This window comes from Ursus americanus, chromosome 31, assembly GCF_024610735.1.
Source record: "Ursus americanus isolate L20-20 chromosome 31, mUrsAme1.1.p, whole genome shotgun sequence".
In the NCBI taxonomy this organism is placed as follows: Eukaryota; Metazoa; Chordata; class Mammalia; order Carnivora; family Ursidae; genus Ursus; species Ursus americanus.
Genome location: NC_142157.1, coordinates 14,167,829 through 14,191,261, shown reverse-complemented (window position 1 = coordinate 14,191,261; position 23,433 = coordinate 14,167,829). Strand labels below are relative to the sequence as shown.

General features: G+C 36.5%; 1 protein-coding gene and 1 pseudogene across 38 annotated transcripts in view; both read right to left on the bottom strand.

The window, feature by feature from the left end:
- The window catches only part of LOC123793446 (uncharacterized), a 386,505-nt gene that overhangs the window by 284,611 nt on the left and 78,461 nt on the right, over positions 1-23,433 (bottom strand). For 35 of the 38 annotated variants that reach the window (XR_015722487.1, XR_015722486.1, XR_015722485.1 and 32 more), the window contains 5 exons: positions 22,660-22,693; positions 22,178-22,319; positions 16,093-16,306; positions 14,044-14,227; positions 7,874-8,025 (listed from right to left, as the gene is read on the bottom strand). Coding sequence is in view for 32 of the 38 variants with exons in the window: in XM_087857789.1 (XP_087713915.1) it covers positions 7,874-8,025; positions 14,044-14,227; positions 16,093-16,306; positions 22,178-22,319; positions 22,660-22,693 (726 nt within the window). In the remaining 6 variants the exon portion in view is untranslated. The remainder of the gene's footprint in view (positions 1-7,873; positions 8,026-14,043; positions 14,228-16,092; positions 16,307-22,177; positions 22,320-22,659; positions 22,694-23,433) is intronic. The other 3 variants (XM_087857807.1, XM_087857794.1, XM_087857799.1) reach the window with 2 other exon arrangements.
- Positions 8,032-13,923, bottom strand: LOC148107374 (ankyrin repeat domain-containing protein 26 pseudogene; annotated as a pseudogene).

The window sequence follows — 23,433 nt, the reverse complement described above, 5'->3', positions numbered from 1 at the left end:
TCTAAGGAGTGTTTATACTTATTCATTACAGTCCAGCTTCCATGGTGACTACTGAAACTGCTCCTTGTCAAAGTCACTTGTCCTCATCTTAACCTATCAAGCAGTGTGTCTGATATACTTGAGTATTTCTTGCCTTAGCCTGTACCGACACTACAGTGTTTTATTTCCTTAAAAAGTAATCACTGCTAGAATTCCTTCAGAGGGAAATAATTTACAGATTTTCCCTTCCTTCATCCTGATCCATTTCACTTAAAGGGCTGTCATCATTCACTTGTAGTGGACAATAAGTCGGGGAGTCAAACTTCTCAAAGCGGGGTGTAATCAGAGATTCCTCTGATGTCCATTTGTCATTTTCATCTTTCCTTGCTTCCTTTATACTCAAACGAAGATCACTACTTTTAAAAATCCAGTTAAAGTAGCCATTAAAATCCATTTTTAAAAAAGATTTTATTTATTTATTTATTTGAGAGAGAGAGAGAGAGAGCATGAGTACAAGCAGGGGTACGGTAGGCAGAGGGAGAAGCAGACTCCCCACTGAGCACAGAGCCTGACTTGGGGCTCAATCCCAGGACCCTGAGATCATGACCTGAGCTGAAGGCAGACACTTAATCTTGGACTGAGCTACCCAGGTGCCCCAAGCTAATGTTTTATAATAATGTTACCATAACGAATAAAAAAAACAATTTTTTGTAAAATCCTGTTACCCGTCTCAATTCATTTATTTTTTTAAAGATTTATTTATTTATTTATTTGACAGAGAGAGAGAGAGACAGCCAGCGAGAGAGGGAACACAAACAGGGGGAGTGGGAGAGGAAGAAGCAGACTTCCCGTGGAGGAGCCTAATGCGGGGCTCGATACCACAACCCCGGAATCACGCCCTGAGCCGAAGGCAGAGGCTTAACGACTAAGCCACCCAGGCGCCCCATCAATTCATTTATTAATTCACAGAACAGTTATGAAGTCCAACCATTTATAAGGAAATATACATTCCTTGCTTCGAAGACAGATAAATATACAATTATAACACAACATCATTTGTGGGGACAAAACTACTATGGACCTCTTTGTAGGAGCTGTGGAATCAAGCACCATATACCAAGGGACCTAGAAAAAGTCTTGCCTACCATGCATCGGATAACAGGCACACTCACTACATTCCCAGCTGTGGAACTAGCAATAGCCCATAAATTGGCTTCAGCCCCTTCCTCTCAGCTACATCTGGGAGCCCCTGGAAAACACTGTCTTAGATAATCACCCATGGGTGAGAGAGGTTTTCTGGAAAACCAGATTTCCTGCAGAAAAGTTTCAGCACACCACCGGAGGAAAAAAAAAAGAAAAAAATCAGGTTTGGACACACTGGAAAGGTAATCATTAAAGACTACTTCAAATGCAAAGACAGCAATGCAAAACTTCAAAGAATATAAAAAGTCAAGGAAATATGACACCACCAAAGGATCACAATAATCTTCCAGTAATCGATCTCAAACACATGGAGATCTGCAATGTATATCTAAAAAAGAATTCAAAATGGCAGTTTTAAGGAAACTCAATGAGCTACAAGAAAATACAAAAAGCCAACTCAGGAGTGCCTGGGTGGCTCAGTCAGTTAAGCAGATTCTGCTTGTCCCTCTCCCTCTGCAACTCCCCCTTGCCCCGCTCACACACATGCTCTCTCCTAAATAAATAAATAAATAAATAAATAAATAAATAAATAAATAAAATCTTAAGAATAAAAAGCCAGTTCAATAAATGAGAAGAACACTATATGAACCAAAGGAGAAGTTTAATAAAGAGTTGGAAGGGCGCCTGGATGCCTCGGTCGGTTAAGTGTCTGACTCTTGGTTTCGGCTCAGGTCATGATCTCAGGGGCTTGGGATCCAGCCCCGGGTCTGCTAGAGATTCTCACTCCCTCTCTCTGTCCCTCCCCTGACTTGCTCTCTTTCCCGCTCTCTAATAAATAAATAAAATCTTTTTTTAAAAAAGACCTGGAAATAGTAAAAAAGAACTAAACAAAAATTCTGAAGCTGAATAATATAGGGAAGGAAATGAAAGAAACAACAGAAACCACTGACAGGAAAATGGATCCCCCCAAAATCTGTGAATTTACAATGTTCAAATTTTAACTTTCAAATGATCCAATCAGTGGAGAACAAAGAAAAACAGAATGAAAAAGAGTGAGAAAAGCCTACGTGATTATGGAATACCACTAAAAGAAACAATGTGTAAATTATTGCAGTTCCAGAAGGAGGAGAGAGGGGAAAAAAAGACATAAAGCTTCAAGAAGTCATGGGTGAGAACACTCAAACCTGGGGAAACATTTGGACATCTAAGTTTATGAAGCTCACACGTCACCAAACAAACTCAACTTAAAGAGATATTCTCCCAAACACATTATAATAAAACTGTCAAAAATCAAAACCAAAGAGAGAATCTTAAAAGCAGCAAGAGAAAAGAAGCTTGTCACCTACAAGTGAACCCTCATAAGGCTATTAGCAATTTCTCAGCAGAAACCTTACAGGCCAGGAGACAGAGGGATTACATATTCAAAATGCTGAAAGAAAAGAACTGCCAACCAAGAATACCATACTGAGCAAAATTATCCTTCAGAAATCAAATCAAATCAGTAAGTTGGATACACATTAATATAATGAAAAAAATTATATGATCATCTCAATATGTGCAGACCAAGCATTTGACAAAATTCAACATCTTTTCATGATAAACACTCTCAATACAGTGGGTACCAAAGTATCACAGCAGCAATGTCCACAAGAGCCAAACTGTGGAAGGAGCCGAGATGCCCTTCAACAGATGAATGGATAAAGACGATATGGTGTATATATATATATAATGGGGTATTACTCAGCCATCAGAAAGGATGAAATCTTACCATTTGCATCGACGTGAATGGAACTGGAGGGGATTATGCTGAGTGAAATAAGTCAGTCAGGGAGAGGCAATTATCATATGGTTTCACTCATCTGTGGAATATAAGAAACAGCACAGAGGATCATAGGGGAAATGAGGGAAAACTGAATGGAAAGAAATTAGAAGGGGAGACAAACCATGAGGGACTCTTAACTATGGGAAACAAACTGAGGGTTGCCGGAGGAGAGATGGGTGGGAAGATGGTGTAACTGGGTGACAGGCACTAGGGAGGGCACTTGTGATGAGCACTGGGTGTTGCATGCAAGTGATGAATCACTAAAGTCTACCCCTGAAACCAATAATACAATATATGTTAACTAACTTGAATTTAAATAACATCTAAAAAACAAAAAAGAAACAAGTAATATCATGAAAAGGCAACTTACAGAATGAATGAAAATATTTGCAAGCCATGAATCTGAAAAATGGTTAATATCTAAAATATATAAGGAATTCATATAATCTGAGAGCAAAAAACAAATAATTCAATTAAAAACTGGGCCAAGCACCTTAACAGGCATCTTTCCTCAGAAGATATTCAAATGGCCAACGGTACCAAAAAAGGGGCTCAACATCACTATTCATCAGGGAAATGCAAATCAAACCACAATGATACACCCATCACCTCACACCTGTTAAAGTGGCTTTCATCAAAAAGACAAGAGATACCACTGGCAACGTTGTACAGAAAAGGGAATCCTTGTACACCATTATGGGACTGTAAACTGGTACAGCCGCTCGGCAAAACAGTGTGGAGGTTCCTCAAAAAACTAAAAATGGAACTATCATATGATCCAGTAATCCCATTTCTGGGAACGTATCTGACGAAAATGAAATCATTTCTCAAAGAGGTATCTGCACGCCTATGTTTACTGCAGCATTATTTATAGTAGCCAAGACACGGAAACAACCTAAGTGTCCATCAATGGATCCGGGGATTTAAAAAATGTGGTATGTATTTACAAGGGAATATTTTTAGCCACAAAAAAGAGGGAAACCCTGCCATTTGTGACAACATAAATGAACCTGGAGGGAATTATGCAAAGTGAAATAAGTCACACAGAAAGACAGATACTGTATGATCTGACTTACAGTGGGATCTTCAAAAAAACAAATTTACAGACTGGTGGTGGGCCAAAGGGTACAAACTTCCTCTTATAGGACTACTAAGTTCTGAGGGTCTAAAGTACAGAATGCTGATTACAATTAACAATACTCTATGATACACTGGGAAGTTGCTAAGAGAGTTGCTAAAAAAGAAATGATAATTATGTGAGGTGATAGAGTTATTAACACTATTATCATTTTACAATATAAAAGTATATTAAATTAATACAGGTATACCTTACACTGACACAGTTATCTGTCAATTATACCTCAATAAATCTGGAGAAAATTCAAAAATACTCATATGCCATTATATACCACTCAAAAATTGCAATAACCTGATTAATTTTGTTTGAAAAGAAAATGATTTGGGGGTGCCTGGGTGGCTCGGTCGGTTAAGCCTCTGCCTTCAGCTCAGGTCATAATCTCCAGGGCCTGGGATCTAGCCCTGCATCAGGTTCCCTGCTGAGCTTCTCCCTCTCCCTTTGCCCCTCCCTCCTGCTCCTGCTCTCTCCTTCTCTCTCACAAATAAATAAAAAAATTTTTTTTAATTTTCTTAAAGAATATGATTTGGTAACTTTTGTATACTTTCAGCCTACTATTTAATCCTAATATAAAAAGTTAGATTTACCAACAGAAAATTATAATTACCTTTTCACGGACTAAATGCATGCAAGAGAATATTATTCGCAAATAGCTACATAAATTTACAAAAAGACTGAAATTTCCCACAGGAGATTATCAATTTAGGAATTGAACATGAGCCCCTAAGAGCACTGAAAACACAAACAAAGCAAGCAATTATTGTTTTAAAACTGTTCCACATATAACTCTCCTAGTTAAAATTTAACACCAAAAGGGGCGCCTGGGTGGCACAGCGGTTAAGCGTCTGCCTTCAGCTCAGGGCGTGATCCCAGCGTTAGGGGATCGAGCCCCACATCAGGCTCCTCCGCTATGAGCCTGCTTCTTCCTCTCCCACTCCCCCTGCTTGTGTTCCCTCTCTCGCTGGCTGTCTCTATCTCTGTCGAATAAATAAACAAAAAATCTTAAAAAAAAAATTTAACACCAAAAAAGAAGGATCTTCCTGAAAGCAATTATTGAACAATTCTTCTTGACCCAAATTTCAACAAGAAATCTATAATTACAGAATATGAAATCGCTTTCATTTTGAACACAGCTGATAGAAACAACTTTTAAATAGAAAACATCTAGTCAGTCACCTCAAACTTAGGGTGGGAGGGGACACAACTATGAGGCCATGGTAACAAGAAGCCACCACAACCAGTTTTAAATGTGTGTAATTGATCAATGCCTGCTGGCCTCACTCAACAACCAAGCAATGTCAGCTCCTCCCTTCTAAAAGAAAGCCTAAAGAGGGGACAAAATCCCTCCGATACACATGCCTTGAGTGCCAACCAATTGACCAGTCTCACCCAAATTACCATGGTGTTTCAGCTGATGACAAGCCAGTTAATTCTCTGGAAGTCCCCCAAACCTTAAACTCTACTCTTCCCAAACCCTGTATAAGAATAGCGGACTGCTCTGTCAGAAAAGACTGTAAGCCATCAGCAGAGCTCTCTTACTAGTAGGCAATAAATTCCAACTTCATCTTTTTATTTCGGATATTGAGGGCTCATAATCCTGGCAAGAATTTTTAAAGCCGTATAATAATTTACCACCATATTTCATTTTCCTTAATAAAATATAAATGAAGTTTGCTATTCCTTTGATCCATTTTATCATGATTAAAACTAACATAAATACCAGTAAAAAAATAAGTAGCAAGTAACCACAGTATTGGGCGCCCCCAAATTTAAAAAATTGCATATAACTGGCAGGTTAAATTGTCAGAACGGACCCCTGTCAAACTTTCTTTTTGTTTAAGGGAGAATTAGTATCATGTTAAAAACAATACATGGAGGTGAAACGCCATTCACTCAATAAACATTTATTGAATAGAACTACATATGCTAGAACGTTTTCTAGGCACGACAGCTGAAATAAAATGACATCTGAGAAATTACGTCTAGATTTATTAAAGTGAAAATCAGTGGTAACCTTTCAAAAATCAGTTCTGGAGTAGTGGGAGTGAAAACTGCTAGAGACAATTCCAGAGCAAATGGGAGGGAAATCAGGATCAGTGAGTGTACACGGCTCTTTTAAGGACATCATAGCTAAGTGGAATGATCATAGATAATTTTTCTTTTTAGTTTAGTTCAATCCTTACACAATGATGATGTAGTATTTTTGTAACAGTTTGAAGTTTTTAAAATTACATACATGTAGCATTAAGTGTTTCTTAAAAAAATGACAGACCAAGGGGATGCCTGGGTGGCTCAGTCGGTTAAGTCTCTGACTCTTGATTTTGGATCAGGTCATGATCTCAGGGTCGTGGGATCGAGCCCCGCATGGGGCTGGGCTCTCAGTGCCAAGTCTGCTTGTCCCTCTCCCCCTGCTCTCTCTCTCTCTCTGATATAAATAAATAAAATCTTAAAAAAAAAAAAAAAAACGCAGGCCAAGCCATTAAATAATTCACAAAATTATACATCCAAAAGACTCCTTAAAAATTTTCTAGATATGTATTATATAACCCGATTGTCATTTTTTCTCATGCTTAGAAAGACCACAGAAAAACTGTTGAGTTTCAACAGCAGTGTTTCATGCTTGATAAAAATCATCTAACTCTAGGATATCGTCTACTATTCAAAATAATTAGTCATATTAAACTTCTATAAGAGAAGTAAAAGGAGTTTGGAATGCAGAAAATATTCCTATTTTGTAAACTAAATTTTTATCAATTATAAAATACGAAGTCACTGTTGAAAAATCTGGTGTGGTGCATGTAGAAATATATTCTCTTTAAAAGGGAAGGATAACAGCATGCATGCAAGGAACCTTAAAAAGAAGATTCACTGCATTAGCAACATCTTGGCTTACAGCACAGGGGTCATCAAATCAAATGTTTACATAGAATATGGGACAAATCGCTGTATGAAATCTCTTGGTAATATTCAGATCAATCCGAGGGCCCAACATTTGATCACTCCTGCATTAGGAACCAAAACCAAAAACCTAGTAACTAGCAATTTTGTTGGTAATTATGTTAGAGCACCAGTGTAGCAGGTAACTTCCTCTTGCAACTCAGCAGATAGTAACAGTGTTCTAAGATTTGCATAAGACATGACATGAAGCCAAACACTTTAAATATACTTTGTTAAACAATCAGTACACTGTAGACCTAAATTCATTTTTTCAAATGGTCACATACTATCTTGTCTTATACGGGAGAAAATTGATGGCTACTTAGACTAGCTCCAACTTTTTGATATGAGAATGCTATAATACATATCCTTAACATATCTGTCATATTTTATACATATAATAATGTATAATAAATGTCCTTAGAATGTATGTGTGTATGTGTGTGTGTGTGTGTGTGTATGTGTGTGTGTGTGTTTACACAAGTCATGTTTTCCTATAGGATCTAGTCCTGGCAATGAAGCCGTTGGGATAAAGGGACAGCATATTTGAAATTTTTGAAACACACTGCTAAATCACCCTGCAGGAAGGATTTACCAATTTCATCTAACAGCAGTGTATAAGAATGCCTTTTCCCTCACATCTGCTAATTTTGGTTATTATTTTTTTAATAAAATATTTATCACTATGACTGCAAAAAATGGTATCTCATTATTTGCATTTTTCTGATTAGCACCCAGGATGGAATCGCCTTACTAAAAATATAAAAAGTTGTTAATCATGAATGTTAGCTCCAACTAGAATTTGTTTCCTAGGAAAATAGTAATTACCTACTATTTACATATTGCTATAGGCTTACCCATCAGAATCTTCATCTTCCATAATAGGACATAGGTGGTTATCAGTTTTTCCACTCGCTCTTTGTTGAATTAGTCCAGGAGCAGCAGCGGCATATATGCTTTCTGATACTGCCAATTTATCACTTTCGTGCCTCTTCCTTTCTTCAACCATCTTTAAAGGAAGTTTGATACTAAGGATAATTGTTACTACTTTACTCATTAAAAAGAACTTTTTCATTAATTATAAATTTTTTAAAGATTTTATTTATCTATTTGTCAGAGAGAGAGAGGCAGAGCACAAACAGGGGGAGGTGCAGGCAGAGGGAGAAGCAGGCTCCCTGCTGAGCAAGGAGCCCGATGCAGGACCCAGTCCCAGGACCCTGGGATCATGACCTGAGCCAAAGGCAGATGCTTAACCGACTGAGCCACCCAGGCATCCCAGAACTTTTTTTCATTAATTCATTCATTTGACTCCTCGTTTGTCATAATTGTAATCGATAAAAATATTTTGTGTTTAACTTTATCATTACCAGTAATTGCAATTTTTATAAATTCTGCTTCATTTCTATTTGAATAAAAACAGCGTAATTGGGACATGTGGGTGGTCCAGTTGGTTAAGCATCTGCCTTCTGCTCAGGTCATAGGGATCGAGTCCAGAGTCCAGCAGCCAGCTCCTTGCTCAGCTGGGAGCCAGCTTCTCCCTCTGCCACCACCTCCCCCTGCTTGTGCACTCTCTCTCGCTCGCTCTCTCTCTGACAAATAAATAAAATCTTTAAAAAATAAACAAATAAAATTTAAAAATGGAAACAGCAGAATTTTCCAAAATTTTAAAAAGGGCTTTCTACATTTTGTATTCATATCCACACTTTGATACCTAACATTCCCCACCCCACCCCACCTGACCAGCAGATACAAAGAAATAAAAAGACAAAGACACAAGATTTGTCATCTTCTGTCTTTACCACCTGGATTTTGCATAAACAGCCAGATTTAAAGGATGTGACATTGTAGCGCTCCAGGCACAAATAAGAAGCTTTCCTCTTTCTGCACTGAGCTATTCTTTCCCCAACTGCCTTTTACAATTCTTTTCTCGTTTGGATCCTAGGGTTATCAAAAATTGACAGTGTTCATTAAAATATATGAACCAAAGGTCACCACAACACAAAAAGAACAGAGCGAAACTGATGTTAGTGTAGAATTTTGGGAAATGAGTCATGCTCCCCAAATTCCACATTCAATAACCATAACACTTTTTAGCTAGAGGGTATAAAAGTAACTATCACCTTCAATCCCATTTTCTGCTGATAATGGGAGTAAAACCATAAAAGGTTCAATGATTTGGCCAAAGTTCCTAAAGTGGCATTGCCTAGCATTTTATGGCACCAAAAGAGATGATACAATTCCTTAATGCTGAATCAGGTAAGTTATCAAATTCATTAAATTAATCAGATATATTAAAAGTGTGACCTTGACACAGTAAGTTAATACCTTAACTGGGGACGAGGTGCTTTGCTACTTTTTCTTTTAAAGGAGGCGATCTTGAGATTTTTGTCTATTTGTAAAATTCAATTCACCTCAAAAGTCAGTTTTCTCCCTTCAAGTGAAATACTGAAGATTTGCTGAAGGTTTATGCTACTACCTACATTATAAAAATCATACACATCAAATGTACCATACTTTATTAAACACAATACGAAGGTTTGACTCAACAGAAACATGTGAGAATGGTGATTAAAAAAAAAAAATGTGGAGGGGGTGCCTAGGTGGCTCAGTCAGTTGGGTCTCTGACTCTTGATTTTGGCTTGGGTCATGATCTCGGAGTCGTGGGATGGAGCCCCACATTAGGCTCTGTGATCAGTGGGGTGTCTGCTTTTCTCCCTCTCTCTCTCTCCCTTTGCCCCTCGCCCTGCTCATGCTCTCTAAATAAATGAATCAATCCTTAAAAATAATTCTGTTTAAAAATAAAGGGAAAAAAGTGATGAAATACAAATATTTGTTTTTAAAAATATCTCAAAGTGGTCGTGTTGGAATTCTAAGTTCCAAGAGTGAGTAAAGCAGAGAACATTGCACATACTGAAACGATAAATAGAAGCAATAGATTGGTTTAGCTCAAATATTTGTTTATATCCTTTCTCTTAGTCATTGCTTCTTTCCCATTTTATTGTTTATGGAAATGCAACTTATATTTAAGCCAACAGATAAAAATAAAAATCCCGGAGATGGGGCACCTGGGTGGCTCAGCAGTTAAGAGTCTGCCTTGGGCTCAGGTCATGACCCCAGGGGCGTGGGATCGAGGCCCACATCAGGCTCCCTGCTCAGCAGAGTCTGCTTCTCCCTTTCTCTCTCCATCTGCCTCTCCCTCTGCTCATGCTCATAACATGCTTTCTCTCCCTCTCAAATAAATAAATAAATAAATCTTTTAAAAAAACACGCTAGAGATTATTATATGTTTTTTAAAGATTTATTTATTTTAGAGAGAGAGAGCATGAGCAGGAGGGGCAGAGGGAGAAGGAGACAGAAACTAAAGCAGACTCCACACTGAGTGCAGAGCCCAATGCGGGGCTTGATCTCACAACCCTGAGATCACGACCCACGCCAAAACCAAGAGTCAGATGCTAATAAATTCTTTTTTTTAAAAGATTAAATTCATTCATTAACTCTTCATTTCTTTCTTCCAACATAAGACCTTGTTTTTCACTTTCAGCCTGAAGTTTTTCTAGAATATCCTGAACCTGGTCTTGGATATTAATTACTATCTTTTCTTTACTGGCAGCTTTGTTGTAAGCATCATCTAGTTGCTGTTGAAGCAACGTATTTTCACTTTGTAGTTGAGATAATCTCTCTTCTAAGGATTCCTGCTGTCCAACGTATTTATTCACTTTATCTTGTTCATTTCGATGCTTGTGTTCAATTTCCTTTATCTGACACTGTGTGTGACTTAGGTCTCCCTGTACACGTTCTAAAACCAAAGTGTTTTCTCTGAGGGCATCTCTTGGGTGACGGAGCTCAATTTCTAAAGTATTGAGTTGACCATCACCTTTCGAAAGATTCTGAGAAGGCAGCTCATTGTTATCTTTCAGGTTAGACACATCGAAATTCAATTTCTCCTGCACAGGAGGAACACATTCATCTTTTGCTCTCTGGAAAGGAAGTTCTAGGTCTCTCTTTGATGTCTGAATTTGATCACGATCCTGTATAGCACTAGCTAGTCTAGCTCAGCATGATTCAACTTTTGCATCCAGTCTTTCCTTATTTTCCTCCTTGCCCTCCGATTTTGACTTTAGCATTGTATTCTCAGCGGTCAGAGCATTAATCTGTCCACTATACAGGAATATTGTTTTTCTTAATGTTTCCTCGGTCAGTTTTATGATCTTTCGAAGGCTGGCATTTTTCTCTTTTATAATTGCAATGTCTTCACAGTACTTCTTTTCTTTTTCCCGGTTTTGATTGTTTATAGTGCCTATTTCCAGTCTTAGCATGGCAAGTTGATCCTGACACCTGTGGTTTTTATGCAACAGACCTTTTTCTTTTCCATGACTATTAAAAATCTAAGTGAAACAAAGGAGACTTTTAGCTGGAACTCAATAAAATGACATTATCATGATGTTCTCTGAAATTAAAGAATAACCTATGTTTATACAACGAACAGGTTGCAGTAAGTGGATATCCAACGGGAAAGAAATAAAGTTGGGTCCAAACCTCAAACTTTATACAAGCCTAAATTCCCAAAGGTTCAAAAATTTAATTGAAAAAAATGAATACATGAGAGGAAAAAAGAAACCACGACAAAATTTTTAAGAATCTCACAATTGAAAGGCCTCTCTCTGATTTACAACAAACCCAGAAAGCTTGAAATAAAAGATTAATAAATCTGACGACACTAAACATTGAGTTTACAGTCTGATATCTAACACAGCTACCCCACAGTAAAATCCTTAGCTCTGCATATGTTTGGACAGATTAAATTTCCTAAAATTCTTTTTTCCTGACAATATTCCACAGAATTCCAGTTTTCTAACATTTCTATAGTCAGTTATAAGAATTGCATCTACTGACAACCAACAAATCCAGGCACTGCACTATAAACACTTCTACATACTTCAATGACCACTTTTAGTTATCACAATTCTAGAATGGAGAGGTTAAAAATAGTAAGTGAGCTGCAGGACTTTCCTCAGGTCTTCTTACTCCACTACTAGTGCTCTTGCACCAAACTGCAGTTCTTCTCTAGTGGAAATCATCAATACAAAAGGAGCCTTATATTTCAAAATACTGGTGGTAAATAAGGTAAAATGTATACAGCTCTTAGAAAAATCATCAGATTATTTGCTGCTGCAATAAATTTTATTTCCTCTTCATGATGTTTAAAATGGTAAGAAATACAAAATGGGGGGAAATACACTGAGCTGTTTTATTAGGAATAAAATACTCATCAATTAATTATCATTAGCATATGATTGTTTCAAAAGCACCTTGTAATAAAATAGGATACCACTTGGAGCAAATTGCTACTTTTCTCAAAAGTAGGACACTAACATCCAAAAGAAAGTCTCTGAACAGGCTACACTTTTCCTCCTGTTCGTCAGTGGAAGCGTTAAGCTAAACTCTCTATTAATACAGAGGTGATGAAGTAACTGCCCCAAAACTGAAACATATGTTGTCAGTAGCAATAGTTTTGAGCTTATGGAAAGCTCATCAATTCTTATGGAAAATAATAAAAGCCTCTCCATTGGATGAGGACATTATGAATGTCACTATTTGACGCTTGCAGACAAATGCATTTAAATTGAGACTATTACTTTAGCCACTGGACCAAAATGTCACTGCCCCTTATGTCCCCCATATGTGTGTGTGTGTGTGTGTGTGTGTGTGTATGTATATATATATATATATATTTATATGCTTTATATATATATATATATATATATATATATATATATATGCTTTAAAAATCCTCTATACTTTCCATGATCTACACTGTTGGTTTTTAAAATATATATATATATGCATACATGGAGAAAAAATAGTAATTTCAGAAAATAAGATATGTATACATACAAATACATACACACATGTACTTCAAAATGACTAAAGAAAATACCCCAGAATGCATTTTCTTTTTTTTTTTTTGGCTCTATTTTTTTTAATTAATGATTTTTTATTATATTATGTTAGTCACCATACAGTACATCCCCGGTTTCCGATGTAAAGCTCGATGATTCATTAGTTGCGTATAACACCCAGTGCACCATGCAATAGGTGCCGTCCTTACTACCCATCACCGGTCTATCCCATTACCCCACCCTCCCTCCCCCAGAATGCATTTTCTTATCGGCCTTTTCTAGCTCCTTTTGTTTGCAAAGGTGATGGTTTAGAATTCCGTCTTGTAATATTCTGGCATTCTGTTCTTGAGAAAGGTGTTTCTTGTGTCGTTTTGTTCTTCTACAACCTAGAGACCTATTCTCACTAGGATTTTGGATCACACCATTAAAAAAGAAAGTCAAAAGCTTAAGAGAACTTAAAAAAAATGTTCAAAAGAAGTAGCCTTTGTAAAGACAGGATTTTTATCCTGCTCATGAATAACTCCAATTTTAATTTAAATGACAGCTAAATTTGTCATAGAGTAAAAATACAGGTACATACAGTATGTGAAATAAAATTTCTTTACAAAACATTTAACTAGTTCCATCATAGTCTCAAGGTGATTTAGCCTGCATTTTCACATAAAAAATCCAAAACTGAGGTGCCTGGGTGGCTCAGTTGGTTCAGTGTCCTATTCTTGGTTTTGGCTCAAGTCATGATCTCAGGGTTGTAAGATCCAACCCCACGTTGGGCTCTGCACTCAGCGCAGTGTCGGCTTGAGATTCTTTTCCCTCCCTCTCCCTCCCCCTCTACTTCTTCCCCTGCTCATGCTCTCTCTCTAAAAATAAATAAAATCTTAAAAAAAAAAGAGCCAGCATTCACATTTATCTCAATTTACTTTCCATCCCTTAACTCGGAAAATATACATACAGCATATATGAGAAGCCAAGGATTCCAATAAGCTATTAATTTTAGCTATAAATATCATAGTTCCTATTAGGATAAAACTGAATTTTTTATCTATTTTATATCTAAATAATATACATTAAATCAAAGGGACATTATAAATAATATTGATGGAAATACACAATTTTTATCAAAGATGTACCTGATTCAAATTATTTCTCACACTCCTCAATTCCTCATCCTGTGTCCGAAGAGTAACTTCAAGCTGTTGTTTCAGTTCAGCTTCTTTATTATACTGCTGTACTGTTCTTTTTAATTGCTCCTTAATTTTTTCATATAACATATCAGTATTTCTTCTTTTTTCTTTTTCCCTTTTGAAGGAAAACCTGCAAATAAATGGACTTATTTTAAAATTTGTTTTGTAAGCAATAAGAAGTTCATTTCATGATCTGGTTCCATATTGGTTTACTGTCCAAATGAAATTTCTATGTTCTTTTTTTTTTTTTTTTAAGATTTTATTTATCTATTTGACAGAGAGACAGCCAGCGAGAGAGGGAACACAAGCAGGGGGAGTGGGAGAGGAAGAAACAGGCTCCCAGTGGAGGAGCCTGATGGGGGGCTTCATCCCTGAATGCTGGGATCACGCCCTAAGCCGAAGGCAGACGCTTAACGACTGAGCCACCCAGGCGCCCCGAAATTTCTATGTTCTTAATTTTTTCCTTTCTAGGGCTCATGGTTTTAATTTCTCACTTCAGTCTCTTCCAAAAGATACACAGAGTTGAGAAGAAGCAATGAGAAAGCATTATGCAGTTTAGTAGTAAGCTTTAGTCAATAATAACTCTGGTAGATATTGTAGGGAAAGAAATTTTGAAATTATTCAAGAAAGTTAGAATTGAAAATTATCGTTTCCCGCATAGTCATAATTACTCTTCCATTAGAATAATTTAGTTACTAATTAAAAAGAGAAATTGCTGTTTATAAATTCACTAGAAGTAGATTTCTACTTCACAAAACATCACAGGTACCTCTAAAAATAATTTGCAGTGTAAGACAGAATCTGCAGATGTCATTTGCACAACATACCCCTGCAGATTACTGTGATCCAGGACTAGGCTAGGGAGTCTAGTATCTGTTGCCCCATACATTTTATGTTTCTTCTTCTGCAATACTCTCAGTTGACCTTGTTGATTATTATTCATTTTATTTTTTTAAAGATTTTATTTATTTGACACAGAGAGAGAGAGCACAAGCAGGTGGAGTGGCAGGCAGAGGGACAGAGAAAAGCAGGCTCCCCGCCAAGCAGAGATCTGGACATGGGGCTCGATCCCAGGACCCTGGGATCATGAACTGAGCCGAAGGTAGACACTTAACCAACTGAGCCACCCAGGAACCCCTATTATCCACTTTATAAATCATTTGAAAACCCCTTCTAGACCAACACAGGATCCATATTAATTAAGTAAACAATAAAGAGTAATATGTGCTTGCAGCACAGACTTTTGAATTAATTTTACCTACATATAAGAGAGATGTTGAGCAACTTGAGCAGTAATCATTTTCCATGTTACTTTTTAATCGCTGCGTATGTTTAAAACTGAATAAATTTTTAAACATTTTTCTGTCTTGAGAAAAATGGCCATGTTATACTCTGTTCACGGGCATACGAATTAATATAAACTTCCCTGAGAACAATTTAAAAATAGGATCGAAGACATTCTTTAAAAATTTTTATACTTTAAGTAACCAATACTATATTGAAGAATGTATTCCAAGTACGTTAACCAGAAATGTAGAAACAGATTTATATAAGAGACATTCCTTACAGCTTTAATTAAAGTATAGAAAAACGAAAACCGACCAAAATTCAATTTGTTAAATAATGAGGTTTCCATATGATGGACTTCTATATGGTCATTAAAATTATGATTTGGAATATACATTAAATTATTTGTAGAAGTATTCACCGTTAAGAACTTGCTGTATTATTCAGAAGAATCCCATACTTCACAATACTAAAGACATTTTCTTCCCTATAAAATCCTAGAAGGTAAGTTAGCAACTACAAAACTTCTCCTACATATCTGTAGTATAAAAGTCAATAGCTCAAGGGGTGCCTGTCTGGCTCAGTCGGTAGAGCATGCAACTCTTGATCTCATGGCTGTGAGTTCAAGCCCCACACTGGGTGTGGAGCCTATTTAAAATAATAAAAAAATAAAAGTTCAAATACTTCCTTGAAACCAAGACGTCATACCTCAAACTGCAGAGTTCTTGTTCCCATTCCACTTTTTGCTGCTCCAACTGCAATTTAATTTCTTTTGTTTGTGATAGCTCCTTTTGTAGACCATTAACCGAATCTTCCAATTCTTTATTTTTTCTTGTAAGTTGCTCACAGTGATCATTTTTAAGTTCTAATAATCTTTCAAACGAACAAACCGCATTCCGAATTTTTAATAAATTAACAGAATCTATAACAGAGAAAAAACAGAAACAGAATATATAGGGCGCCTGGATGGCTCAATTGGTTAAACATCCGAGTCAGGTTTCGGCTGAGGTCATAATCTCAGAGTCCTGGGATTGAGCCCTGCATGGGGTTCTTCACTCAGCACGCAGTCTGCTTGAGATTCTTTCCATGCCCCCTCCCTCCCCCTCTGTTCTTCTCTCAATCCCCTCCCCCCCGCTCATGCTCTCTCTGAAATAAATTACTTAAATCTTAAAAAAAAAGAAAAAAAATATGAGTACTTTTTGCATATAAAGGACTGTGTGCTTTCACATTCACTCATTCATACATTAAACAAATATATATTGAATGAGTTCAATATAAAAGATATTATACGGGCACCTGGGTGGCTCAGTCAGTTAAGCATCTGCCTTCAGCTCAGGTCATGATCTCAGGTTCCTGGGATCAAGCCCTGCATTGGGCTTCCTACTCAGCGGGGAGGCTACTTCTCCCTTCTCCTCTGCCTCTGCCCCTCCCCCAGCTTGTGCACTCTCCCTCTCTCAAATAAAAAAATCTTAAAAAACAAAAAGATATTATACTAAGCTCTGCAGATTAAACAGATAAGATCCCTGGCTCTTATTTAGCTTCACGTCTAGTGAAAGGGAAAGACAAATAAAACGACAATTACAAATTCAGATAGTTCCTATAAGGAAACGGAGTTCTAGGATCACATAACATAACGTGATCTACCCTGGGAAGGGAAGATTCCCCGAGGAAGAGAGAACTATTCTGAGAAATGAAGGAGGAGCAGGAAGCAAGTGAGCAAAGGAGGAAGAAGAGCATTCAAGACAGCCTACAGCATGTGCCAAAGTTCCATTGCAATCTGCTTCTGGCCAAGATGGAGTAACAGGTACTGATTTACCTTCCTACCTGAAACAAGCCAAACACAAAAAGATAAAATACATTTTCAAATTATTTTCAAGACAAAAGACTTCAGTCAATGAAGGACAATGATCCCTGAAAACAAAAGAAGTTAGCCTAACACATACCCGAACTCACTGCCTTGGGAGAATTTCCACCGACCATGACACAGGTGAAAAAACTGAGATAGACTCCACCAGATTCCCTGAGTTGAGATGACGAAACTGAGAATCCGGTGAAACCAAGGCAGATAGAGATCAGAGGTCAAAACACCGGCGAGAAGAAAGCAGAACAAAGAAAGAACTCTAGAGATCTGCAGAGGGCTCCGCTGGTGCTCAGCACCAGGGATAGTATCGATTCCCATTAGCCATGCTGGGAAAACTCATAACCTGTAGCACAATGAATACAGTAGTAGGTCTTGCCTCAGCGGTGGGGAACAATGAGCTCTAGGCTGAGCACTACTCTGGATTCACCTAACAATTCATAAGAATAGGACTGGAAAGGGACAAACTGTTTGTAATCAACTTAGCTATATCTCAAAAGAAAGCATAAAAAGGTAAGTAGAGGCATAGAAGCTATTTTTAAAAAACCAAATACAACTTACAGAGATGCAAATTTTGTCAGACATGAAAAATACACTGGATAGGAATAAACACATATTAGACATCACAAAATAAAAGACTGAAATTGACCTCAGAAAACTGTGAGAAAACTTCAAGTGGCTAATCTACAATTCCTCAAAGAGGCAGAGGAAAGGAACCGGAAAAAAATATTTGAACAAAAAATGTCTGGGGCACCTCGGTGGCTTAGTCGGTGGGTGTCTGTCTGCCTTCAGCTCAGGTCATGATCTCAGGGTCCTGGGATCAAGCCCCATATCGGACTCCCTACTTAGTGGCAAATCTCCGTCTCTTTCTGCCCCTCCCCCTGCTTGTGCATTTTCTCTCTCTCAAATAAATGAATAAAATCTTAAAAAAAAAAAAAGAAAAATGACCAAAACCTTTCTAAACTTAATGAAAACTATACTCCCACAGATCCAGAAGGATCTGACTAGGAGAGAAGAAATGGAAGTTAACTATTATAATTTTCTTAAACTGCATATGATGTGGTAAAACATTACTTGAAGGTGGATTGTGATGCTTAAATCATATACTTTAAACCCTAATCACTAAAATAGCAAAACTAAAGAGTTATAGTGAGTAAGCAAAATACATACACACACACACACACACACACGTAAATAAAACTAAATCATAGAAATTACTTGATTAATCTAAAAGAAAGTAGAAAAAGAAGAGAATGGGAACAAACAGCAGAAAGGACAAATGGAAGTCAAACAACATGCCCACAGATTCAATTCAACTACATTAACAATCACATGAAATGAAAATGGTCTAAAAGCCTCAATTAAAAGGCAGATTCTCAAAATGGATAAAAAAGGAAGACCTAGGGGCACCTGGGTGGCTCAGTCCTAAGCATCTGCCTTCGGCTCAGGGCGTGATCCCGGAGTCCTGGGATCGAGCCCCGCATCAGGCTCCTCTGCTGGGAGCCTGCTTCTTTCTCTCCCACTCCCCCTGAATGTATTCCCTCTCTTGCTGGCTGTCTCTCTCTCTCTCTCTCAAATAAATAAATAAATAAATAAATAAATAAATAAAGTCTTAAAAAAAAAAAAAGGAAGACCTAATTATATGCCACCTATAACAAAAAATGCACTTTAACACAAATTTGTTAAAAGGCCAGAAATATGATAGACCACACTAACACTTGACAAAAGAAGGCTGAGCCTAAGTGGCTATATTAATACCAGACAAAATAGGTAGCAAAGCAAAAAACATTAGCAGCAATAAATAAGGTCATTTTATAATGATTAAAGGGTCAACTGAAAGAAGCATAACAAACCTAAATGTTTACACGTCTATTAATAGGTTCAAAATACATAAAGCAAAAATCGACAGAATTGCAGAGAAACAGGCAAATTCACAATTATAGTCTGAGATTTCAACAGGCAGAAAATCAGCAAGAATGTAGACTTGAACACCACCATTCTTCTCAAGTTTCCATAGAACATTTAACAAAAGAGACTATATTTTGGGTCACAAAATAAATTGTAATGCGAGGGGTAAGTCAAAAGGACTAAGTCATAAAAGTGCGTTCTGTAACCACAGAGAAATCAAATTAGAAATCAAGAATAAAAATAGCTCTGGAAAATACTTGAAAATTTGCAAACTAATTAATACATATCTAAATAATCCCTGGGTCAGAGTGCCTGGGTGCCTCAGTTGATTAAGCATCTGTCTTCAGCTCAGGTCATGATCTCAGGGTCCTGGGATCAAGCCCCACATTGGGCTCCCTGCTCAGAGGGGAGTCTTCTCCCCACCCCCCCGCCAAGCTCGTGCTGTCTCTCTCTCTCTCAAATAAATAAAATCCTTAAATAACCTCTGGCTCAAAGAAGTAATGAAAAAAGAAATTAGAAAGTATTCTGAACTGAATGAAAAGGAACACATAACATATTAGAATTTCTGGAATCCTGCTATAGCAGCACTCATATGAACATTTATAACACTGAATGTATGTATTAAAAAAGAAGAAAAGTCTCATATTGATGACCTTTGGCTCCACCTTAAGAAATTAGTAAAATAGTAGTCAAAAACAAGTCTGATAACTTTTGGTTATGTAGAAAATCTGACAGAATTTTTTAAAAAGCTTCTAGAACTAGTAAATGAACTCATCAAGTTTGGAGGATATAGAATCATTATAAAAAATCAACTGTATTTCTATTCATTAGGAATAAACAATCAAAATTTAAAATTTAAAATTTAAATTAAAAATTAATTTTAATTATTAATTAAAAATTAAAACTGCATTGAAAAATAAAAAATAATCACAGGTAATATCATAAAAGATAGAAAGAACTAGACGTAAAAAACTATAAACTATTACCAAGAAAATTTAAGAAGACTTATATAAATGGAGAGATATACTCTGTTCAGGGTTGAAAAATTCAGTATTGTTAAAATTAATCTGTAGATTCAACATAATCCAAACCTGATTTTCAGAAGACCACCAGAGTTTTTTCTCTTAGAAAATGACAAGTGGATTCTACAATGCATGTGGATAAAATAAATAAATGAAATTCATGTGGAAACACAAAGGACCTAGAATAGCAAAAGAGCCCTGAGAGAGAACAAACTGGAGGACTAACCCTAACCACCTGATTTCAAAAATTATTATAAACTGGTAGTAATTAAAACAGCATGATATTGGTGTAATGAAGGCTAAAGAGATCAATGGGACAGAGGAGAGTCCGTAAATAAACCCACACATATATGGTCAACTGATCCTGACGAAGATGCAAATGGCATGAAGTAAAGACAATACAGCCTTTTCAACAAACGGTGCTAGGACAACTGGATATCCATACGCAAAAAGAATGAACCTGGATCCATACTCTGCATCATAAATAAAAAAGAATACAAAATGGGGGCGCCTGGGTGGCTCAGTCAGTTAAGCGTCTGCCTTCAGCTCAGGTCATGATCCCAGGGTCCTGGGATCGAGTCCCATGTCCAGATCTCCATGCAGTGGGGAGCCTGCTTCTCCCTCACCCTCAGTCTGCTGTTCCCCCTGCTTGTCCTCTCTCTCTGTCAAGTAAATAAATAAAATCTTTTAAAAAAAAAAGAATACAAAATGGATCACAGATCTAAACGTTAAGACCTAAAACTATGAAGCTTTGCTTTTAAACTACAAAACTTCTAAAAGAAAGCATGAGAGAAATCCTCTGACCTTGTGCTAGGCAAAGATTTCTTAGATAGGAACACCGAAGGCAAGAATCCATAAAAGAACAAATGCATAAACTGGACTTCACCAAAAAAGAAAACTGCTCTTCAAAAGACACTGTTGAGAGAATGAAAAGTCACAGGCTGGGAGAAAATCTTTGCCAAAAAATAGGTGATAAACTATATCTGGAATAAACAAAGAATTCTCAAAACTCAACAAATCAGAAAACAACCTAATTTTTAAAATGACAAAGAATTTGGACAGTTCAAAGAAAATACACAGATGGCAAATAAGCACACAAAAATATGCTCAACATTATCTTATTAGGGCAATGCATACTAAAACCGTAATGATATATATACTGCATGCCCACCAGAATGGCTAAGATTTAAAAAACTGACAATATTAAGTGTTCATGAATATACAGGGAGAAATTAGAACTCCCATACACTGCTGGTAGGAATGGAAAATGGTGCAACTACTTTACAAAGCAATTTGGTAGTTTCGTAATAAGGGGATATAACGAAACATGAGACTTACGGGTGATAGATATATTAACTGCCTGAATCACGGTTATGGTTTCACAGGAGTATACATATGTCAAAACTATCAAATTATACACTTCATATACGTGCAGTTACCTAACTAAATCTATGGGGGTGGGGAGGAAGCTCTATTATAGGAAAAATCATCCAAACTAGTGGCTGAGACACAGATGGAAAGAAGGATATGAAACAGTACAAGATGAAGCTGAGGACCGTGGTGTTTCACGCTAGAGCAATGAGAAGTAAAAGCTAAGCTTTAAGCAAGGGGGTAACATGACGAAATATAAATTTTTAAAAATATATGATTATGGTTGCAGCGTAGACCAAGATTCTGGGAGGTGGAATGACAGGGAAAACCGTCCTGAGGTTATTTCAGTATCCTAGGAGAAAAATACTGGTAACCTGACCTTGGGTGAAGGCATAGAAGAGAAGCAGAGTCAACAAACACATCGGTGTGCCATTTTCATGACGAAAAGTATAGTGGAAATTATAGCTCTTTGGCTGAGAGTACTCAGCAGTTCTCTGTCTTCCTGAAAAACATATTTGTGAGATGAGTAGCTCTATAACAGATCAGTGTTGTGTGGTACAGCACTAGACAAGATGTGCACATATTACTACAGTAATATACATATAAAGGCTTTATATTTATACCACGGTCCTACCTTTACAATCCATGCCAAGTTGTTCAATTAGCAACATGCAACTCCTAAAATCAAAGCAAGGCAACTTGCAATCCTCTGAAGCTGTTCCAGATAATGGAGTTAAGTCATCAAGGTCATCCGTAAAATTAATTTGCTTTTTGATCTACAAATAAATAATAATTTCAAAATGTCCCCCAAATATTTATAAAATATACTAAGTGTAGAGAGATGATAAATACCCATCTTCTTATAAAAGCAAAAACATAGGTACTTTTTTAAAGAACTGATTTTTCTCAAAACAACCTTTATCAATAACTAGTGTTTCTGAATAACATTTTCACAACAAATAGAAATTCCTCTATTTTGTCACTATACCTTCTCTAAAGTAATTTTTTACCATGGAATAATATTTCTGATAAATATTATTTATCAAAATAATACAATAAAGTAAAAATTAAAAAATTAATAAATGAAATAAAATTATATATATATATATATTTTACCTCTTTCTTTTCCTTAGATGTTTTCTTTGCAGGTCTGAAAAAAAAAAAAACCAATTCTTTTCAGGCAAACATTAAATACTTAAAATACAAAGAATATCTAAATCATATCTAAACATATTATTAATAATATTAACAAAACATTAAGATCAAATTGACAAAAAGCAAGGGAAAATCATAATGTTACTTACATTATTTGATACAAAGAAATATACCACACTTTTTTGTTAGCATTTTCAATAAAAACAAGCTTTTACTGGCTCTAAAACCTATTTGCAGGGTTCAAACTAAATTCTTATATGAAAGAAACCCTTTCTTAATAATCATGATAGTAGTGTTTTGAGGATTTACTGTGCAGCTACTATGCATTATTATGAACACTTCACTACGTCTCTAGGTATTTTAAGCCTCACAACAATCTTATAAACGTAGGTAATTATATTAGGTATTTTACACAGGAAGAAAAGGAGGCACAGAAATAAGGAACTTCCCCAAGCCCATACAGCTGGTCAGGAGTAGACCCAGAATTCAAATCCAGGATATCTGCCTTCAAAGCATGTGTTTTACAATATGTGGTGAGAGTAATATTTAAGTGTTTCTAAGTAATATGATAGCAAATGAATCTATTATTATTCCATTCCTACCTCTAAGTATAAATAATAATTTCTGAATCTTACACATTTTTTTTAAATAAAAAGACGTCATACTAGGCCATATTTAAAATCTACTTTCGATAAACTGAAGATTTGCTTCTTCTAAAGAAGTTCATCAATGGGC